The following is a 24,075-nucleotide window of genomic DNA, read 5'->3' on the forward strand; positions in this document are numbered from 1 at the left end:
CAAGGTATATGCCGGTTCACTAAGAACTGGGGTATCTTTATTACAACAACAATACACAAATCTGCAGGGTCTCTACAACTAACAGGAACTTTAACACACCGCTGAAAGAAAAGGATTAGACATACAGTATGAGGACAAGGTTATATGCGGGGTCTCTGTGACTAACAGGAACTTTCACACACCGCTGGAAGAAAAGGATTAGACATACAATAGCCTAGGGAATAAGGACAAGATTAAGGTGTAAGTGTAAAGGGGACTAGTTTAGACTACCTCACCTATTAGAAGGAAGATTTCTCTCTGACTCTGGTGGGATCAGGGCTCTCTCTGTCTCTCCCTCCGTCACCATAGCTTCACGCCTCTGGCTCAATTGCTCCAGCTGACAGCCTCAGCTCCTCCATCTGCTTTAATGCTCTCTGACAAACTGGCAGTCCCAGCTGATAGTTACCGCTCTCTCTTCAGCAATCATCTGCCTTCTTTCTCCATTCCAGAAAACCAATAGAACTGCACTGTATTCTGCAGCTCCAGCAGACATCCTACTCTCCACTCTTCAAGAACCAAACTGAACTGACCACTCCTCCTCTCCTGCAATTCGCTAATATGGATTCCTCTCCTCTAGTGGAAAGCTCCAGCCAGCAGCCTCCTCCCACCAGGTCCATGCACCGGGCTCCTCGCTCTAGACGCTCCCACAGTGATCAGCTGCTTGTTTCGTCTAGAGACCTGAGCCCAGGGACACTTCTTGATTAGATTCAGCTCTGGCCGGTTCTCTCCGGTTCGCTTAGGGCGAACAACAGCTCAAAACCAAAATATTACCTTTTCCCTTGAAGCATCTCATCTCTGCAGGGATACTAAGCAAAATGGAGTCTATCTAGTTCTGGGCCTTGTAGGCCTGAGAAGGATGAAATAACCCTTAGCTCTGTCAGAGTACCTACATAAATCATACCAATGTATAATATAAAGTCAGGACCACAGGATCCACCCTCTACTATAGGCAAAATAATGAAAGGCAAAGCCAATAGGCAATAGATGGATTAGAGTAAGGGATCTATCATTATATAAAGCAGCTATCCTCTTCTAGGTCTGGAAGAAAGAGCTTAAAAGAGCCAACACATCCAAGAATAGATGTCCTAGATGTGAGCAAGTTTAAAGTCTTTATCACTCCGAAATAGAGCCAAAAAGCCTGTCAAGACAGTTATCGTCTCACACCTTCTCTCACGGGGTTGAGTCCGTTTGTGATGATGAGAGGTAGAGAGCCATTTACAAAAGATAATATTGGATGGATGGAGAGTACGAAATATATTCAATGGTCACCAAGGAATGTCAAAGAGAACATTATTAAGGCACAACAAGTTTACAAAAGAAATTTTGATAAAAGGCATGTCACAAGGATGGATGAACTCGTTGTGGGTGACTGAGTAAAAACTAAGAAGTGGGGAAAAGTAGCAAAAGGAGAAAGTGTATTTTCAAAACCATGTAGAGTAGTGGAGTGTCAGAGGAATTCGGCCAGACTTAGTGATGGTCGGGTTTGGCATTTGAGCCGTATAGCGAAATGTAGGAATATTAAAAAAACACAGGAGGAGGATGTTGGTGGAGCTGCGGCAATGTTTGATGAATGGATGTGGGAAGATGAGGTGGAGGATGAAATAGAAATAGAAGAGGAGAGTGGTCCAGGAAGTGGATATGGGGATGATCTAGGAAATGATGATTTGTGTGAACAACAAATTTGTGGAGATTCAAAGAGATTGGGAAGATTTGGAAGAGTTAATAATACTCCTCACAAATTTAGAGAATACATGTTAGAGTAAAATTATTTTCTCATATCTTATATTGTATATAGTTTTTATTATTATTTATTTATTGTAAGGAGGAAGATGTGCTATGTTGGAGCATTCTGTGTTTGGAATGCTACAGGGATCATCAATAGAATAAGGAATGTACAGGGGATTCTTGGGAGGGACAGTTGGGGAATCGAGCTTATGTGAAGTTGTAATGATTTATCTGAAAGCGGAGTTGCCAATAAAGAAGTTTATACATGATTGAAGAGGAACTGATCTTTACAGTTGTGAGGTCATAATGCCCCCTGCCAGAGTCAGCAGCCGATGTTAAAGGCAGGTCTATGATTACAATTAAAGTTGCAGTTTAAACAAGAAAATGAGAACAGTTTTTTGTTCTACATATCTATCTTCTAAAATGAACAGTAAACGGCAGCAAGGATATATTTAAGGCTACAGGTTTATTTTACGATACGAACGATAGAATGCTGCAGCAGTTAGTTAGAAAAAAATGTTTTAATCTTCAGCCTCATTCCTCTATGTGGTCTCTGACTACCTTGAAGACTTGCTGCATGGTGGGGTACTTTAGCCCATAGATATTTTTATTAAGTTTTGAAATAGCGCAAAAAAACTAACTTTACAAATTCACTCTTTTTCAGAAGCAGCCTAAGTCCCGAGCCAGAATGGAAACAAAGGTAAACGCAACTACCAAAATTGTAAATAAATGTAAACCGATGAAATGAGTTAATTGGGTGTACCACTTCCCTTTGAAAACAACCCAGCACTCACAACCCAGCTTTCCTATTCGTAATTTACTGCACCACACGCACACATTATTAATTGTTTTTGTCATTTAATGTAGCCTAACTGGTTGACCATGTTCTGTATCCCTACCTGCAACCCTTTAGTGTATCTGCTGGCATAAGTCTGTCTTCTGTTCATTTTTCCTCACTCAGTAAGGGACTTCGAACTTCATCTTCCTTGATCCTGGGGTGCTTGTTCCTTCCAGGTTTGATGCAGTTGCCTTGCTTGTACTTTTATGTGCTTCGCTATTTGCCTAGGGAGGTTTTGTTCAGTGGGTGCAGTCTGAGTTGCATTGTTTCTCTCGTTTTTTAAATACATGGGTTAATTTCAAGCAGTTGAAAAATGCAAACTGTGCTTTGTTGTGTGGCTGTGGTGGTGCCTCGGCCTTCTGTTCAGGGGGCAATGGCAGTAGTAAAATACATTGCTTAATGCATTTTGCCTGTTGGAAGGATGCGAACCTGCACAGGTGGCTAATAACTTTATTATGTGGTCTGTGGCATGGTTGATTTCTAAACGAATTTTATGCTTCCCTGTGAACCTCTTTGGCTCACAAAGACTGACTTTTACAGAATTAAAAACGTACTATACTTCCTTTTTGGGAGAAAGATTGATGATATCATGCATTTTACTTTTGTTGAAATTATGACTAACATCTTTCTAATTTGTTGCTTTGTCTAAATTGCCATTTTGTAGTACACATTATGATATCTATACTTGATATCTAGGCTTTTTTTTTATTCAATGGTATTTATTTTAGGTAGACAAATTAAACAATTAGTTCGAGCATCATTTTACCGTCCTAGTGGTGCACATCCAGATTATACCTCCTCGTCATATATTCATATATTCATTTACCTAAATCACATAGCCTCATTGTAATACTCCTACCATTTACGACAATTCTTTATTGTCTTTCTGGGGTATCTCCTGGGTCTGCAAATGATTTCCTCATATTTGCTGTCTGTTCTAGAACTGTTGATAAGTGTGCCCATTTACTCTATACCAAGCGCCATCTTCCCTTGCATGAGTTACATGCAGTGGTGCAAACGGATTTCCATCCTGTTCGTTAAATTGTTTTGTTACTTTGCAGGTTTTTAAAAACTTACACCTTTATTGGGTAATAGTTATTTTGTTTGGAGCCTAATGAGTTTACAAAGTTTACTTCGACTTCAGCTCCAATTCATATTTTTTTCTCTAGTGTGTGTGTGTGTGTGTGTTCCTGTGTAGCAAGCTTCTTTTGTTCCTTTTCAGAGCTAGGCTTTATTCATCTGGTCCCTTTGATTGGGTCAAGGCAGTCTCTTGGTTTGTTTTAAAGCCTGAACTCTGAATGGGGGATGTATGGTATTTTTGCTTTCTTTGGACTCGTCCAAGAACTTTTTTAAATTATCAGTGCTGCATCTCCTAAAGGCTGTGGAATTGATGGATCAGTTGCCAGATGGGGCTCATAAAAACAGAACAAACATTAACAGTTGAAAGCGTGACTGTATAATCTTCTTTGATGTTCCCCTACTGCCTGATGAAGTCGCTATAAAGAATTTGCTGTGGACCTTAGGAACGTATGTGGAATTGCTAGGCTCCTATTTCTAGGGGATGGATTAACAACTCTGAATGTTTTTCCTTCTGATGTTAACTACTTGTTCTCCTCCGTAATCCTAACCTTTTCTGTAAATGTTTGAACTACTTTCATCAAAGATTCATCCCCTAAAACATGTGGCACTGATACTGCTTCGGGCAGGGGAAAATCTTTTTAATTCCTGGGTTTCATGGCAAGACCCAGTATGTTTATAAGCTACAGGTCTATCAGCTTGGTCTTGGGTAAAATAGCAGTTTCTTGCCCAGTATGTTCTTTTGCAGTTAAATCACTGTCATTCTTAGCCATCTTCTATAAAATGGCCTGGCATACGTTTTTTATCTGTTGTTGCCAAGTTGAAGCGGCTGCAATATTTTGATGTACCAATGGAACGTTAGGGATGTGGTTAACTGTTGAGTCCTTGATTTGTCAGTCATTAACTTACATGGATTTTTAGGTCTGGCTTGGCAGTGCATTCTTTGCTTGTGCTTCACCTATTGGCGTGGCGAATGGAAGTGGTGCTTGACAAACCCTATTTTATTTCGGTATACAAAATAGAAATCCATAAATGTGTCCATGTCCATTTGGCATTTTACATGCATACCTGGATAACAAACCGGAATGGCAGTCTCACTTTTTCTCTTCTCCTTCAAATTGTGGTGTCTTTGTCAAAGATTAGATTGGGTAATTTTTAAGTATGATTAATTTGAAACTGTAAAATTATCAAAATGGTGCATACTGGATCAATAGGCTTGTAAGGCCTTTATAGTGCCGCTCCATTGAGTCTGATTAGCGGGCACCTTTGTTTGGCTAATAATTTATTTTCATATCACCAATGACACTTTGTTGAGGCACTCCTGGAATTGCATACTATTGGATGTACGTTGCTTTAGATGTACAATGTTACATAATCAATGGCATTGTATTAAATGGACTGTGCTTGCTATATTCATACTTGAAGGAAAGCCCCAAATTAACAGATGTATGTGCTGTGATAGGATATATCATACCTGCGATTGACTAGGATGCGGCCCAAAGTAATTACTAGTGCCTTAGACATGCACGAAGTGCACAAATTCTCAGTACCAACTGCACATATTTGTTTAAACAGCTATTCAAAGAAGTGATCACCAGTCCAAGTGTAAAGTTGGTACATGTGTGCTCTGCAGTGGAATCTGAAGTACCAGATGGATGCGTGGCTGGGGAAGCACCTGGGGGAGGCGCAGATCAGAGGACTCCTGTCTCAGAAGGAGGCGGACTTTTTGTCCACTCCTCACACTCTTCTTCTGGGGAGCTAGTGCTTTGATATCTATTCCAACATCAGGAATCTATGCTTAGAAGTACCCATCAGAAGAACAATTTCCTCACCTTTGGTAACACTCTAAATATTCAGCACATTGGTATCAGCAATTGTTCACACTCCGCATCTGAGGGCGCTAAAGGGAAAAATTAAAAAATGTACATCCATCACATGGGTACCACTTATGTGTGTGTGTGGCTCCTCTCTCACTTCCAGGATGGTATGGGGCCCAATGCAGATGCACATGGCTCCACCCAGCAGCACAGCTGGAGAATACATTTCCAGCTCCTGTCTGGTGCGTGGGGAATATTCTAACGGGAAGAGTCTGTGGCTAGAAGAAGCCACAAGAAAGTGGCTTATTCAATTACATCACCTAGGACGCAATGCAACTGAACCACTAGATAGAGCATTAGAGAAGGTAAGTAACTTGTTCGGTAAGGTGCTATGTGGTTTTACCAGTTATGCCATTGAGTCCTGAACTACAAATTTTACTTTTTCACTTAATATTTTTCATGCTACACTGCTCTTTGCCCTGTACAACTCAAGGCATTTACATATGGGGTTTGGTCATGGTCACTCAGGCTGATGCCAGGCCTTGCTACGAGCGCAGGGCTGGCCTTGTCCTGAGCTACACAAATCAGCCTGGTACTACTGCTATTGGGCACACAGTCTCACCCATGTCTGTGGTATCTGCAGCGAACAACCTCACGCCCCCACCCTTCAACATTGTGCTAATTTAAGGATCTACAGTAAAGTCTGCAAAGTGTAAATTTCCTGTAGGTAATGTCTAATGGATCCTAAAGTTATAGGCGAATACATTTTTTTTTTTAATGTATATTGCAGCTTAACACTGACGAGTGAATATTTAAATTTGCACCATATTCACAACACCTAAAAATGTCTATCTCGGAATAAACATTTTCAAAGCCTTTGTGGACTGCCCTCTTTTTTAAATTTTACTATAATCGTCATCATGCCTCCCTAATCTCCTGGGAAACTATCTTTCACACGCCAAATTTGAAATTGAAGATGGGAAAATGCATTGAGTCTGCATTTATTTGCAACCTTTGCTTTTGAGTAATTCCAGTCAGTAGAAGTCTAAATAGTACCCCATGCTAACCTTGATCGAGATCAAGTTATGATGTACCTGGAGTTGCTCCAGTGAAAGAAGTACAGCACTGTCCCAGGCTGTGAAATAGCTGGGTTAACAAGTAGCCCCGGCAAGCAAAAATATTGCTGCATCCAATTATTGCACAAATTATATTACCTCAAGGTTTAAATAGTAATTGAAAGATCTGTAATATGTGATTAGTAATTGGTGTAGTTTAAAGGTTTCTTAAAGTCACTGGTGTATGTACAGATCTTATATCTTTATCAACACCAGATTGTGCTGTCCTTGATTCCAGGAACTCTTCCCTCCCCACCACCACCAATTCAAGCCCCTCCCCCCGTCATCCTATTTTGCTTATTCGTTCCCGTTTTTTCCTAATAGTTAAAAAAAAATCTTGCTTTCGCAAATCATTTCTTACCTCTTTGTGATTCAAAACTCGCAGTGCTTTTCCTCCAAGCTGAAGCTGATCGTGATAACACTCCAAAATAGTTGTGCCGTAGATTGTTCCTTTTTAGGTCTCGCACTGCGAACCGATCGCGAAGCGATTGTCGCTGCGAGACTCTAATGCAATCATTTCTGCTTACAAGGAGTCAAGGGAGACAGGAGACAAGAGATGTGCACGCGCGCGTAAACGGATCAGGTCACGCGCGCTTCCTGTCTCCCATGGCTCCTTTGTAAGCAGACACACATGCACGCACACACACATACAGACCACCCCCGCCGCCGCACATACACACACGCACACACACATGGAGAACATCCCCTCCCCCCCCGCCGCCGCGCATACACACACGCAAACACACACATAGAGAAGCCAAACCCCCCCGCCTCCGACTAAGCCAGGCCCCCCCCCCCCCTCTCCCCGCTGCCCAAGCCAGCCCCCTTGAGAAAACGTGCAAAATTACCCGGTGCTCCGGCGCGGTACTCCAGCTCCCCCAACGCAGCACGACGGGAGCAGATGTGCAAGCGCACGCTCACGTTCAAATGTGCACTTGCCCATACAGCGGTCACACGTATGGCTCGCGCATTCTGCACAACGTGCGCTTTCACTTTCCCTTGTATTTATATGCCCCTTTTTGTCTAAGTCCCAATCCTTTAACAGTTTCTAATGATTTTACAAGCACTACTTGAGCTTTTAAGTGATACCACTATATCTATGTGTTAGTTCTTTCACCGTTTCCAATACCATGGAATGGGCAATCGGAGGCAAACAGGCAGTCAAAGGCAGCGCATGAAGAGTGCAGGTGAGGACGGGGCATGAGCTGAATTGCACAGTATGAGGTGTGTATATCTTTGTATGTGTCACGTTAGCAATTGTCCGATTTTGTCTTAACGGGACCGCAATGTGTATCACGCAGAGCCTCACCGGGCGATGGGTGTGCGAGTCTTTACCGCAAGCTGAAGTGTTGCAATGTGTGTGTGCTTGTCCTAATCTTATGCAATGGAGGGGGCCACACTACACGCTGAGACACATTCCAAAGCAAGCATTGATGCGCCAGTTCTCATTCCGAATCACATTTCAAACAGGAAATGACGAACTTGCACGCAGAACTTCAAAACAGTCATTCAAAATGAACTGGACGAGCCTTTATTGCGCGCAAATCTGTCCATAATGGAGGTCTGAGTCCCACCACCGCGAGTCGCATTCTTGAGGGACCGCTTTTCACTGTCAGACTTGGCCGCCATGGTGGGTTGCGCGCCCCTCAGGGGCTTTTGGGTCCTGGTGTAAATGGCTCCCCACAAGGAAGAACCACGAGAGACTGAAATGCAGGGCGTCGGCGAAGATCTGGCAAACGATGGCGCTCACAGGCCAGCTTGGTTAATAGGCAGCCACCTCCAGTCTTCTTATCCAAAGAAAACGAAACCGAAAGTAGACCCCTGGTGGCCGTCCCCTACCACAGGCCGTTGTTGTTCAATTACTTTCGGGGTGCTCCTGATGCCAAGTCCCGAGATGAGCCACGGTGTGGGCGTCCGGCATCCAATTCAAATTCTGAAAAAGGCCTTTCAGATCAGGAGAGTCGCAGCTATTAGAACCCGTCGTCAGAAACAGGATTTACGCCAGGATAGATGGTGGAGGCGGCGCGGGTATCGGGAGCTCACAGCTCACGCGACCATCTTGGATGCGCGCAAAGCTCCTCCCATATCTACTATTCTTGAACTGGAAGCTACCCCAACTCAACCTAAAACAGAGCACATATGAAGGGCGGCAACATTTTTTACTCACAATATAGATCGTTTGTTGACGATAACACACAAATGAGAAATTTAGGAATTGTGAGATGTATTAAGGTGATTTTACCCTGTTACAAAGTCTGGCATGTTGAGTGAAAGATGCACTTCAAACACCAGCAACAGTCTGTCAGTTGATTCCCCAATGCTCTACTGCAACTTCACCGCAGTGTTCTAATGAACAACTAGAGTGTCAACATTATGGTATGGCACACATGTGGTGTGCCTGAACTCCATCTTGATGAAATCACAGCTGAAAAACTGAAAGCATTTCCTACAGTGCAGTAGTTGTAGAAATGAGGAGATTCTTTTTGTCACAGCAATTATGATTGGTGCTCTAGTAAGTTTAAATCAGGAAAAAACTTCTATGTGTTCTCAAACACCTTTATTCAGTTAGTAAAACATTCCAACATGTAGAGTGAAACGTACTTCCAACACCAGAACCAGTCTGCCAATGAAATCTCAAGCGATCAACTGCAGCATCACCACAGAGGTCTAATGAACAACCAGAGCGTAACATTTTGTATTTAATACAAAAGTAAGGCACTCCTGAATTTCAATTGTTGCTAAAGGCGCTGCTGAAATTAAAGCCTTGCCTAATAAGCAGATGGAAGTAAATAAGCATTGACCTGTTAATGCCGGTATGAAACAAGTGGGACAGAAATGTGAGGCAGAAATGGGTATTTAGCAATTTTGGGCATTATGTACTTTTAAAAGGGGATTAAAATAGTTGAAGGGGGATATGTCTGAATATGTACAGCATCTCCTTTCCACATCTGTTTATTTATCCCATCCATCTTCCCAGTCGCTTACCATCTCCCTGATTTTAAAGTAATAAAAATTTTGGTAACGCCCCAAGAAGGTTGGCCATGAGCAGAGAGTGTGAAGAGGGCCCAAGGCCAGGCCTCCATCTCACTGTACATGGTATAAGGGCTGTTCAAAATAGAACAGATCTTTGACTAGTAAAAGTACACAACTTCAGTGTGCCAGTTTATAAATGAGTGAATGCCTTTTGACAGACAGACATAACCACTTTATTAGATTAATTAAAATTACAAAAGTACAATACAAAAAGATCCATAAAAAACAATGAATATTGTCAGACAATACATATGAGCAATGATAAAACTAAGCATAAAAAGCATCAGCATCACATATATGATTCATCAGCATAAACTTTGATAAAATTGCATAAAAATGTTGAATTTGATACAACAGATAGCATGGGGAGTCTCTTTCCTAAGGCAGACCGGAGCAACTAAAAAATTAGCAACATTAACCACACAACCACACACAACCACACACAAACACACAAGCACACACACAAGCACAAGCACACATACAGCCACACATACACAACCAAACACACAACCACACCGTCAGTGCACACTTTCACCAGGTACAGACACCATCAGTCATCAGTGCACGCTTACACTGGGTACAAACACCACCAGCCATCAGTGCACGCTTTCGCCGGCCACAAACACCACCAGCCGTCATTGCACGCTTCCACCAGGCACACGCCACCAAACGTCAGTGCACCCTTCTACCAGGCACACACACCACCATCCGTCAGTGCACCCTTCCACCAGGCACACACACCACCAGCCGTCAGTGCACTCTTCCATCAGGCACAGACACCACCAGCCGTCAGTGCACGCTTCCACCAGGCACACACACCACCAGCCGTCAGTGCATGCTTCCACCAGGCACACACACCACCAGCCAGCAGTGCACACTTCCACCAGGCACACACACCACCAGCCAGCAGTGCACACTTCCACCAGGCACACGCACCACCAGCCATCAGTGCACAATTTCTACAGGCACACACACCACCAGCCATCAGTGCACACATCAATTGTTAGCACATCCACAATTAACTATTGTAGCAATCGCAGTATGGCACACTTTACTTTTAAACATATTCATCTAAAGTGCAGCATGGCACCATTGCTACAAAAATAAATACACTTTTTTTGGCCTACAATTTATAGACTTTTGTTGCATTTGGTGTTGCAATATTTAGCAATGCCAATAGCTCAAACTTAATAAATGCGAGACCTATTGCATTGCAAATGCTGGTTTGCTAACCCATCGTTTTTGAAGAGCTTACCCTACTACTTTCACAAGCAACGCAGATAAGCCTGTATGTTCCCCAGTTATTGCCCCATTGAGGTTTAAATCCGGTTCATCCAGTTCCATGAAACCTCATTTGATGTTTTAGCACTCCGCAAATTGTTTTCACCTTGAATACTATCCATGGGGATCCAGCACGATGAAAAACTTCAAGGCACCAATCATTTGAAGGAAGGCATAGAATACAATGAACTGTGCTTGGCATAATATGAAAAATACATGCAAGTCCTCTACACTGCGTGGATAGTTTGCATAGAGGGTTTAGAAAAGGTTCTATGGAGAAATTACTCTTGATTCCCAAGACATGGCTACATTTGCTGCCTGCTTAAGGAACCGCAGGGTAGGCTGGCTTTTCTATGAAACCTCTGTTCTACTGTATGTTTAGAATTTGATTCTCAAACATTCATGTTATACAGTATCACTGTAATGTTGCACATAAGCAAATGTGGATGTTTTCCTTCTCTGCTGCTGTGCAAGCTGGCCGTAAAGTGTGAATTTTGTATTTTAATAAAAGGAACTACTACTGGTCTCGTGCTAATGTTCAGGATATTTTGATGGACAGACTCAAGACTGATTCCTTTCCCCATGACAAGTGTGAGCTGTTTAAAGAGGTGTTATCCATGCTTCTCCTTTCCAGTAGTTGGCTGTAAGAAGTGTCTGATTCCTTGCACTCTGCAGAGTCCAACCTGTTCTGGATGGGCAAGGATCCGGGCCGTGTGAGAGGTGTGGTCTACAAGAATATATTGTGTCTTCCATCCGGTTTATCTCGATCACTAAAAACCTCCACAAATTTCAAAGAAGCCAGGAGTGTCAAACAGGGTTTGGCTCATTCACTATTTCAACCTAGCTGGCTTTTTGGTTGCTTCGTAGCCTTTCCTGGAGTGGTGGGAAAGCAACCTAGATTTAGGATGGAAGCTACGTGGTAGCATCTCGTGTTGTAGTCCTAATCCTACAGTTCCCCTTTTTTACCAACTCAGTCTGCCACCTTCCCATCTGTTTTAAACATTTATTTTGACACAAGAAAGGAAGAGTTAAAAGAAAAAACACATTTTATTTTGTGGAGGATATTACTGCAGTTTGCATTTTGCACATGCACCTGAGCTGCCAATTTTCTTTTTTTTTTGTGCTGTACTCCCGTCCTTAATTGATACTCTTGCATTGAGTTGGTAAGCGGTTAGATGATTATTTTTACTTAGAATAAAATAAAATGTCTTACTACAAGTAAACTCGTTTTCTTTCTTCTTGTAGCCACATAACATCTTCTGTTCAGAATGAAACTCCAAAGAAAAAACCGAAATTGGAAACCAAGCCATCAAATGGGGATAGGTAACTAGTTGTCCTTTTTTTCTTAACTGTTGTCGGTTGTGGAGTTTTGTTTCTTTGGACAACACACAGTAAAAAGACTGCTGTTTTTGCATTCTTTAAAAATGCGTTCTGCTACATTGATATCCATTTTTACTTTTTACATAGTTCCACCCCTCACATTTTAGCCACAATAACCTGCTGTTTATTGGGGAATCAACCCTATTATTAACTCTCTTAAAAATTAGGGAATCTATCCTGTTTAAAACTGCTTTACATTACAGTTGAAAACCAGGTGGGATCTAAATAGCTGTTAGTTTGATCATTGGCAGCAAAGGCGTACTAAGCACTTATAACTAAATTGCCATTTTTGGTAGGGGACTGGGCGAGAGTGTGTTGGAAGTTAACTGTAATATGCGAAAAATGACATCTTCTGCCTGAAAGTAACAGGCTTTCTGCTGAGAAAGATTTTCCCACTTGCATTTTGAGCAAATCATGCAACATGAGCTGAGAAACAACCATGTTGCAACCCAGAGGCAGCATCGGTGTAAGAATAGGAACCGGTGCTCTGTATTTAAAATGTCTGCTTTATACTGGACAAGTTGGCTCCAACTATTAAGCACAATTGCATAGTGTTTAAGGGGGAACTTGGCAGCATATTCATGCCAATGAAAAGAACCAGGCAAAGATTAACAGCTGTATTATTGTCGTTGTATGGGTTAAACCTGTTTCTGGCTTCTTTTCATAGGCAATTGTGCTTGTACTGGAAAGAGTTTTGCTACCAGAGCAGATTTTAGTGGCAAGGATTGAGTTGAGGTAGCAGGAGGGGATAACATGTTGCAGCTCCTATACGTTTATTATTATTATTATTATTATTTATTTTTATAAAGCGCGTAGTCACCCGGAAGTATCCCAGCGCTGAGGAACCTTAAAGACATGAAACTGAAGACTGAGGCTGAGTTAACGAGAAGGATTTAGGGGCTAGAGGAAAAGATGTGTTTTTAATCGTTTCCTAAAACGGAGGTATTGGGGTTCCAGACGAAGATCCCGCGGGAGGGAGTTCCAAAGACGGGCCGCATGGACCGAGAACCGTCTTCCTCCTGACCGTGCTTTCCTGAACCTTGGGGCATTGATAAGATTTTCTGCATTGGAGCGAAGGGATCTTGTGGCTATGTAAGGGGTAATGAAATTTCGGAGAATTGGAGGGCCTTGGTTGTTCAGGGTTTTGTGCACCAGACACAGGGCTTTAAATTTAATTCTCTCCCTTATGGGAAGCCAGTGCAGGAGTTTGAGGGCAGGCTTGGCCGATGATCTGGCCGGGGTGTTGGTAATGATCCGGGCAGCAGTATTCTGGATCCTCTGCAGTTTATTCAATGTTGCTTCCGGTGCACCCAAATAGATCGCATTACTATAGTCCAGTCTTGATATAATAAGACCCTGGACTAACAGTTTTTGCGATTTCGGAGGAAGGAGGGGCAGAACTTTCCTCAGGGATTTTAGCAGACCGAAACAGGTCCCTACGACCTTTTTTGCTTGTGGGGCGAATGAGAGTTCCGAGTCGATCCAGACACCCAGACTTTTCACCTCTGTCTTTGGGTCTGGGGGAGGACCTAGACATGTTGGCCATATGTCCAGAGGAAGTGAGGTTCCTTTTGGGCCGAGTACAAGGACCTCGGTTTTTGCCCCGTTTAATTTTAGAGCTGATATGTTCATCCAATGATGGACCTGCGTGAGGCAGTTAAGAAGATCGGCTTTCTGTTGTTTAGGATGGGACAAAGACATAGTGCATAGTCTGCAACTCATGAATCTGGGGGTTAGGGAGGTAGAGGCACTGGGCAAGCATAATGCCACATGGGCTTTATGATGGGCTGTCCGTGCTGACGTTGAGTCAAAGATATGTTGGGCCTTTTCTGCCCCACCACCTTTTGGTGCTGCAAACAAGTGTAGTGATATTAGGAGATGAAATAGAAAAGTTGTTAATGCCCGGGGAAGTTAGAAGTAATAAAAATGAGGCATTGGTAGGAGAGAGGAGCAAGAACATGGAGGTGGGGAGTGATTGGAGCCACAGAAGAGTAGGTATGATTTACTTTGCTAAGGAATGTATGATGTAAAGCGCTAAGAAAATGGTAGCTACTGAGCGAGCTGGTCTTAGTCTGGAGAAGACAATGACGGGACATTGACGAGATGGGCACAATACCAGGAATGGGCTGGCAGTGATGGGAGAAGTGGATAGTGATAGGAGGGGGCAATTCTGGGAGACATGAGCAGGGAAATGAGTGTCTTAATGCTAGGGGGAGCTGTGACAGGAGAAGCACTAACAAGAGAAAGACGAGAATAGAACAATTCATGGAAGATAAGAGGAAGGCCTCCTTTGTCTCTCAAACCCCCACCCCCCACCCCCCTTGCCCTTCCCTCAATGCAATCTGCACTTGACAGCATTTCATTATTTTACCCGCCCTGTATCTCCCTCACACTTCCGATGTTGAGGGGAACCTTACTGATTAACATTTTGCTCAAGGTAGGGGAGCTCTGTCTTTCAAGATTTAAATACCATTACTATAACACACAGGAGGGCCAGAGGAGATTTAAAGACCTGCAAGGGTTTACTCCTCTACTCCACATATGAACCACAAAAAGAAACCTTGGGTCTATCAATGTTGCTGTCATAGCTGGGAAAGTAACCAGGGTGGAGTGACCCTTTTAAAGGACAGATTCCCTCACCAAGGTGGCATGCTTCATCATTGAGAACCTCCTCCTACCGCGATGCCTAGTCATGGTACGGGCTACAACCCTCTCACTTAGAGGGAGAAGCTCTGGGGTGTTTTTCAAAAAGAGAGATATACTAAATGCCCAATTGGTGAGTTCAGGATGGTGAGGGCAGCAGAGCAAGTGAAAGTGATGATTAAAACTAGCTACAGGCCTTGCAACTATCTTTATTGGAGTATCACTGGGCCAGAATTAAAAAACAGGGCACTGCGAGAGTAATTAAACCTGCTTTTTAGCATCAGAAAGTGGTTGACATGTCAGCCTATAACCCTCAACAAAGGTGTTGCGGCTTTCTTCAGAGCCTTCATATCAGTGCTGCTGCTCACAGTGCTCAAATAAAAAACAGACTATTTTCATGTTATAAAAAATATATAAATATACGAAACCAACCAGTGATCCTATAAGACGTCAAAAGTTAGAGGATTCACTGGTGGTAACACGCTCCTGCCTGGATTCACGCCTCAATTTACCCTCTGGGGACTCTCTATCCTTTTAACAAAGATCCAGCCGGCCACTTGCCATACAATGGATATGAAGACCATTACTCCATTATGATGGTAGGTTCTCCCAGCTGAAGAGATTAGTGACAATCTGACACTTATACAAGCGTAGCTCCAGTCCATTTTCCCCATCCGAGGGGAAGAGACAACCACACTCGTGGATTTTGCTTGCAATCTAAATTATTTGTACCACACCATTTATTGGCTTGGTTTTCATCCCAATGTTGAAAGGTTACCATGGACTGGTTTTCTAGATATGTTTTGAATGCTGCCAGTCACCAGAATAAATGTTGTCCTGCTTTTCATGATATCCAGGAACTGGTCCACCCTCCCCAACTGTGCTGTCAATGTCCCTTGCCTTAAACCCTGAACACCTGCTCCATTTGTGATTTATTTAATCTTTGAGTGTAAAGAAGAGTGTACGTGGTGAGCGTTTTTTTCATCTATCACATATGATTCTGCTATGCTCAGTTGAAAAGTTTAATTTGATGGAAAACAAAAATTGACAACACAAGGAGGGTTTACATCAACTTGCACTCTGCACATAATCTTTAGTTTGAAAGTAAATCAAACTAACCTTTTTTTAAATAGTTTATAATTGGCAGTGTATGATGAGTTTACAAAAAAGAAATTGAGTGAAGCATTGTTTGGCGATGGTTGAAGAAAAAAGGGCCAGAGAAGTAATTGCTTTGTAAATGCAAGTTTAGTAGGTGTTCAAAGGCCTGGGGCTCTGGCAAATGGCAGTAGTAGAATACTGCTCAGCATTCGAAGCACGACTAATAACCATGAAGGTAAAAAAGGTACTAGGATATTTGTAGGCGTTCTAGTGTGGGGGAAAGTAAAACTAGGGGTACTGCGGTATGATTTGAGGAGGTGAGAGGAAAAGAAGGGCGGGAAAGGATCTTTCAGTATACACTGAGTAATTTGGAGATAGTGGAGCCGGTAGGTAGGGTATGAGTTTCCATTATCATCTTCCCCTGTCCTCACTGTAAATTACAAACTGAATAAGTGTGATAACAGAATACAGCTTCAGAGGATTGTTTTGCAATGGAAATCTTTCTGCCATTTTTGGTTTGTCAACTTTTGAATGTCATGAATTTTTTATAATTTAAAGGAAATTATGGTTTGGAAAACGCTTCCCCATAACAGGTTTCTACCAGCTTGTTTTTCTTCAAAAATAAAACCAATGTTTACAGTTAAATAGTCGCTCCTGCTGGAGGTCACGACCTAATACTCTCGCTGAAACTATGGGCCAACGTGGAGATAGTCCGCTGTCTATCTGTGTTATTGACTTTCCAGTCCCTGAAACCTCAGGGAAACCTTGATTAGCCACATCCATGGTCATTCTGCACTTGTTGCCAAGTGTCTTAAATTGCTGAACCTTTGCTACTGTGAAGTATTCAGTTACCTTTGAAGTACAGATTATCCCAAACTGTTGGGGAAATAAAAAATTACAAAGCACTCTGTTAAGAATAGAGATACTGCAGTAGTTCTGGAACAGTGTAATATGGATGGAGAGACAGGTGTGTTTGACATTAGCTTATGGGAATGTAGTCCTCGAGTATTAATCTCTGCATTATCCAAAGCTTGGTTCCTGGCCTATTTGGTCTCCTCTGGGGTTTTGCTGTTGGAAGGTTGGCAGGAAAGCAGGTGCCCTCTGTGCCAAAACTGCCTTTTTGTGGAACTGGTGAATATGGAGCTTGGGACTACTTTGGAAAAGCAAATAAACTTTGTCTGCATCCCATAGTTGGTGGGAACCTTGGAACTCTCAAATCTAGGGTTTGAGGTTTGTCCACAATCCCTCAATTCTTATTCCTGAACGTTAGTGTCCGCACCTTTACAAAACATTCAGCCTTTCACACCCTCACAAAGTTTTTTCACTTGCTGCAGTGAGGAGTAACTTTCAGGTCCCTCTAAAATGTGTATGACTTTGCCAGCAGACAAAATATGCAGGATAGGTTTAGGAACTGGCAAAAAAAGGAAACTGAATGAACCAGTGACTTTCTGTGCTGACAAAACTGCAGTTACATAAGTTAAACTGGTCACTGGTCTCGATTTGAGGTTAGTGAAGCCTGTTCCCAAAACCAAGTGAAATCTTCGACTGACACTTTTTCAACCTGTTCTTTCACAGTAAATCCTTCACAATGAGGCACTTCCCGTTGGCACACCTTCAGTCTCCTTTTTTTTTTATTTTCATTGGCAGAATCTCTCAAATGTAACCTTAGTATGTCAAGAGGAGATTTGAATTCTTGACAAGTAGATATGTGAATGTCTCTTGTGTCCATTTGCATTGGTCCCTGAAATCTATTTTTCTCATTAGTAGCTCAATGAATCAGTCAACGGATACTGGTGGAACTGACAACTTCGTTCTTATAAGTCAGTTGAAGGAGGAAGTGCTATCCTTGAAGCGACTTCTGCAACAAAGAGATCTAACCATTTTGGAAAAGGATAAAAAGGTATATGTTGGTTCATTTTATTGTTTATTTTTCATGCTTACATGTTGAAAGAACTAATGCAGACTTAGCTGTAATATTGATTTCAGTAAACTGGTAAATGGAAAGCTGAATGGAAAGAAATACACATTGACCTTATCATTGTCGTTAACCCTGTACAAATGTATACTGTCTTTTGCCTAGGTTCCCATTATACAGATGTTATGCAACTACAATTTCCTACCAAATCCAAATTAAGTGTGCTGCTTCTAAGCTGATTTAGTGCTTATTGCTTGTGGGTTCCAGCAGGCATGCATTTCTTTCCACTCCAGTCTTTGACTACTAACTAAGCTGATACAAAACCTTTATGTAGGTCAAACACTCTTTCTCATACTGGTGTTCTAAATGGGGAGGTGTAAAATGTTTAGGGACCACGCTTCAGCCTTTTTACTTATTCAGCAAATGTATTTCAGATTGAATAAGGCAGAAAAATTGAGTTTTTAATTCATTGCGGCTGAGAATGTGTTCTTAATGGATTTCCTCCTTAGATCAGATGGCTACAACAGGTCAAAAAATCCCTAGTGGACATGGGCATGAGGCATCTTTGGGAGGACCCAGCACATAATACTTTTCCTTCCCAAAAAGTATTTAAAGATGCGTACTGGACTATGATTAGATCTGGTATTTTGCGTTCTTCCAGATCGCCATCATTGAACAGTACCTTCTTGGTTCACAAGCTGGAACCACTATGTGAAGAATTCTGGGATTTTATAACTAAGCCTGTTGATAGAAAACGATATTTTTAGTTCCGGATAGGATTGTTGCCAACCAAGGTTTTCACCAAGTCCTGGCACCCTTCCCAAGATAGCAAATGTCAATTTTGTCAGAGTAAGGATGAAACCATCCCCCATATATTTTTTGCTTGTCCAGCAGATTGTTCTCCACGGAGAAAGTGGCTCAAACCAATTTGTCAGAATCTTTGTACTAGGCTGAGCGATACCACGCTAAGATTACTAAAGACTAGCACCCAAGAGGCAACTGTGATTGCTATAGTAACGGTTTTGGGATGGGCCTGGAAAATAAGACAAAAGGCTGAAATCAAGCAGACTGCGACTAATTCTAGTTCGGTTACACACTGTTTTACATATATTCATACATTTTTTGTATTTGTATATCTGAATAGGGGCCAGATGGTATAGATCATATATGAATTGTTTCCTTTTTAGCCTGTATCGTTTTTTTAAACTTTTGCAGGGAACTATATTAATCACTTTTTTAGCAGATGTTTTTGTTGTCTTTTAACTTGTATTTGTATAGTCTTGATATGAAATGGATTTTATATATGTATTTTGTGATGATCTAAACATTTTTATCTTTTGACCATTCTGGTCGAAATAAAGACTAACACATCAGATTTCCTTACTTAACTGGCTATAAAAACAAACACATCAGCTGGTGTACCCTGCAATATAATGAAACATTGGACAAATAGGCCACCTGGGGAATTCAGTGACCTATTTATGATAGCCAGGGCCAATACTATGTCATGTTCTACCTTGGAAGAGACAGAATCCTTTTTCGGAGTCCACCACACCACTTCATGAGAATATTCGGCCTCTGAAAGGGACGGGTCAGAACGGAATCCACATTTATCACACCACTGATTAACAATATCTCGCTGGATCGTTCATATAAGACAGCCTTTCAAGTACTGCAGTGGTTATATCTGCGTAACAAAAAGCAGTGACAAAAAAGAACTGATATTTTATGTGCTTGTAGAAGAAGTGATGTAAAATGTCACAGTGCTCACAGAAGTAATTACGTTATTTTGAGATGTTTATTGGGCTTATGCGAGGAATTTTGTGTGTTCACAGCTGACTGAGTTAAAGGCAGACTTCCAATACCAGGAATCTAATCTGAGGACAAAGATGAACACTTTGGAAAAGTCTCATAAGGAATCTGTTGAACTGCTTAATGTAAGTGATTGCATAATGGAAAAATCTTAGTTTTGGCCTTCATTACAGTTTTATGACTGATGGAGCCTGTTTATTGGTCTTCTTGTTTGGCCATCTTGAACCAGTTAGATTTGTAGAAGAACACTTTCAGAAAGCGCTTTCTTCTAAATGCATGGAATTAGTTGCCATTGAATTTGTAGATGAGATGCCTTTTCTGTTTAGTTTTGTTGAATTTATTAAATGTTTAGTGCACATTGTGTGAATAATACCAACATAATGCAAGTGGGAGAAATAACTCAAGCTGAACAAATGTAATAAAACTGCTGCCTTTCTTTCATTGTCCGTTCTTGCCTCAACAGCCATTCTCTCTACCCTTTGTAATCTGTGACGGAAAGTTAAAAATAAGCATAACTGCTGACAATCGACCTTATATTATTCCACATGATTGTGTTTACGCCTTACTGAAAAAACATTGCAAACCATAAAACACCTATAGGAGAAGAAAGGACAGGGGTCTAAATGAGTGCAGAACACTTTCATACCAACTACTGGTCTTAAACTGATTTGTTAAAAGATTGCTCAAGCTTTTGTAATCAAGAGTTCCAAATGTCCAGAAGGTTTAAGGCTTTCAACCTAATGCCAAGCATTCCTGGACTGAGTAGCAGCGTTCGCCATATAATTTTCACCATTGGGGAAAATAGTAATCCGTATGCTGCTGTATCTTACACAGTCAACTTTTGTTCTTGAAAATGTCTTACATGTCTGCTGTATTATACAGTGAAACCAACAGATATTGTGAAAGAGTTGTATGACATGCCCTTCTGCACTATTGGAACATACTCTGATGTTAATTGTAAAATCAGCTGACCAAAATCATAGCACAGTACTGCCTTATGTTTTGAATTTTGATTCCATTAAGATCGGTCCATGTGAGAAATAACCTTTTACCAACTATATAATGTCACCAAGTATCTTCACATCTAGTCTTGACCTTGGAGTAGCTCAACTAAATGTGAAATGTGTCTCCAGATAATACATTGACACCATCTTCAATCCCATTTAATCCATACGGTATCATATACCATTTGCAGCATATTATGTGTATTCATATTTCTTTGTTTTGACCCCCACAAGCCTTCATGTTTAGGTGGCCTCCTATTGAACTGTTTCAGTAAAGTTAACAAACTCAACTATAGGACCCCCCCATAGACTCAAAGTCCCTTTCTCTGCACCTAGGTACCCAGGTCTTTCAAATTCCCTTCTACCTGTACCCGGTTCCTGGAGCCCAAGATTCCTCAAGGAGCTCCTCAGCTCTTTTCCAAAAGGCCTGACCTCTCTGTAGATCCCCCTGCTACTTTCCATATAAGAATGCTCAAAGTCCCTGTGTGCACCAGAGGATTTTCCTCTTCATCTACGTCTTTTAGCAGACCCTCTTCGGCAGGGAGAAAAAGAGAAATGTCGCAAGCAAGCTCCATGAAAACCATGCCTGTTCAGCCCAAAACTGAGTTATCCGAATGAGTTAGTATATCTCCTGTCTCACTTTCCGAAGGACCCTCTGAATCATTGCAGAAGGGTAGGAACGCATAAGCATAGAACCCTTTCCAACTCTGAAGGAATGCATTCACAGCTAGAGCTCCCGGGTCTGGCATCCAACTGTAGCACTTCTTCAGTTGAAATGTCAGTCTGCTTGCAAATAGATTGATCTCCAGAGGACCCCAAACCTGAGATGTTTTTTTTTGTGAAAAATTCTTTGCTCCGTTTCCGATTGCTGTAATCCCTTAAAAACCTTGAAATCCAGTCAGCAGTTACATTTGTCCTTCCAGGAAAATGCTCTGCTCTCAAGCTGATTTTATGTTCTATGCAAAATAGCTGTAGTTTCTTGGCTAAATTTGACAGGTCTAAGGATCTTGTTCCTCCTAAGCGATTTATATAGGCCACAGCAAAAACATTGTCCGTTTTCAATAAAACTGCTCTGCCTTGTAAACAATGCCCGAAACTCATGAGAGCATAAAGACCTGTTGTCAATTCAAAATTGTTTGTGATACGACCTCTTTGTGGTTGAGCACAATCCTCCAGTCCTTGTACACCCAAGCGTGCACCCCTAAACTTGCATCCAATACTGTCAGGTTCCAGGAAAATTTGCTTTAATAGAAGAAGACAGTAGACTTAAAAGTCTTGCTAGGTCCCTCAGAGTTAAAGACTCCTGTTTGAGAACATCTAATTTCTTTCTGAATCTTGCTTATCTTCTTTAAGGGAAGGAGGAGAACCACATTGACTGTTGTGAACCCTAAAAACTCATGAGAGCGCAAAAGGACAAGAATGGATTTTCCCTTGTTCACTATGAAACCCACACTTTCCAGAAGGGACATTACCCTGCCTAAGTCCCGCAAAACTTGAGATTGGCTTTGGGACATGATCAGAATATCGTCCAGATAAGTGATCATGCGGATGCCTCTTTGTCTCAGGTAGGAAGCTACAGCTCTCATTACCGTGGCAAAGCGCCATGGTGCTGAGGAAAGGCCAAAAGAGAGTGAGAAGAATCGGTAAAATTGACATCGCCAGATGAATTGAAGATAAGGTTGGCACGCCCATGCCATGGGGAGTGTAAAGTGGGCTTAAAGATCCAACTTCAACAACCAGTCGTTCTTCAGCAACATGTCTTTTAATAAATTGATCTCTTCACTGTACACCAGAAATCGGTTTATGTCCCTTAGGTGTATAACAGGTCTTCTTCCCTACCAGGAAAAGTACTTACTAACACTCTGCTCTCTATATTTACTTCTACAATTGCCCCTTTCACCGATATAGATTTTACCTCCTTGTCTGCTACTTTCTGTTGATCTGCATTCAAGCTCATCTCCCTTGGAGGGATAACTTGAGAGGGGCTTTTCCATGAAATTTATTCTGAACAGACCCTCTAGCATTTCGCGATTCACAGAAAACACTTGAAATCTGCTGATTGCCGCGATGGCCGCAATATTTACTATTTTGGCTGCGAAATTAGGTTTTCGGTCAGAAAGGCAAAAGATTGTGCCTTCGTATTGGCTGCAAAACACACAAGATGTATTGGCTGTGCGCACACTTCACTACGTGCTGTGCCGGCCTACAGCCATAAAATAGCCATTTTGTCTCAGAATGTGAATGTGGTGCTCAATAGAAAGCTGGCCTCTTCCTTGCATGTTAACAAAACGCTGATTCTTTTGATGGAGGAGGAGGAGGCTCTGAATTCAGCAAAGAAATGAAGGTGTTAAATTACATATATTACATTAAAAATGTTTTTTTTTTACTCCAGTAGTGTTTGTCCCTCGCCTCTGTGTGTTAAAGGTCTGACTTCCACATGGAGCCGGTGAAACCAGATGTCACGCGCCGTTTGCCTTCTGTTGCCTCCCCAAATCCATCAAAGTCAGCGAATGGATGGATTGCCCATTTGACACTGCAGAGAGCCTCTTATTTGATGTAAAATGCTAGAAAATGGAAACCCTTCCTTTCCACAAAGCTGAGTTTAAAAAATACAGCTTTAAGAAAAGTTGGAAAATCAAATTAGGTTTGAGGGCGTGGATCTGGGGACATCACGAACAGGTGAATGTTATTCACACACAATAAAAGAAAATATGTGAATTTGTGGGAAACTGAAAACATATGCAAGATTGTGCACAGTATACCGAATACCAAATAAGGAAAACAACCTGGATTAATACCTTAATACATGAAAACATTTGCCTGCTCCCCCTTCTATTATTTCCTTTTCCTTGAATAATGTGCTATATATGGGATGGTTTATTTTATGGCGCACTTATACCAATTACTGATTTGTATTTTTATCCTCTGGAACTTATGTGCACAATTTGAAAAACAACAAGGTCAGACGAGCGCTTCATTATACCAAGAAACTGCCCAGCATCCCTCATTGTTTTTGCTGTCTGTGTTTGCAGGCAATGCAGACATGCAGACTCCAATATTGTGTGCCTCTCTTAGTGGTAGCTGAAGCTAAACTGGCAACATTTCTCCCCTCATTCTGCTTTGCTAACCCTGACCCTCAACGACTTCAGCCCCTCCAGTCAGTGATCCTGTGTGCCAAGACTAGGGCTCTCTTCAGCTCAACTGTGGATTCCACTGCATTGGTCAAGTGTGTCAACTCTCTTCAGCTCAACTGTAGTCTCCAATGCAGTGATCCAGTGTGCCTTCACTAGGTCTCACT

At 41.8% G+C, this 24,075-nt stretch overlaps 1 protein-coding gene across 2 annotated transcripts in view; it reads left to right on the top strand.

The window, feature by feature from the left end:
- Positions 1-24,075, top strand: part of FAM76B (family with sequence similarity 76 member B) — a 153,725-nt gene that overhangs the window by 29,719 nt on the left and 99,931 nt on the right. For both annotated transcript variants that reach the window (XR_015299360.1, XM_086935297.1), the window contains exons 6-9: positions 2,429-2,464; positions 12,171-12,248; positions 17,811-17,946; positions 19,797-19,898. Coding sequence is in view for 1 of the 2 variants with exons in the window: in XM_086935297.1 (XP_086791423.1) it covers positions 2,429-2,464; positions 12,171-12,248; positions 17,811-17,946; positions 19,797-19,898 (352 nt within the window). In the remaining variant the exon portion in view is untranslated. The remainder of the gene's footprint in view (positions 1-2,428; positions 2,465-12,170; positions 12,249-17,810; positions 17,947-19,796; positions 19,899-24,075) is intronic.

This window comes from Lissotriton vulgaris, chromosome 8, assembly GCF_964263255.1.
Source record: "Lissotriton vulgaris chromosome 8, aLisVul1.2, whole genome shotgun sequence".
Lineage (NCBI taxonomy): Eukaryota > Metazoa > Chordata > Amphibia > Caudata > Salamandridae > Lissotriton > Lissotriton vulgaris.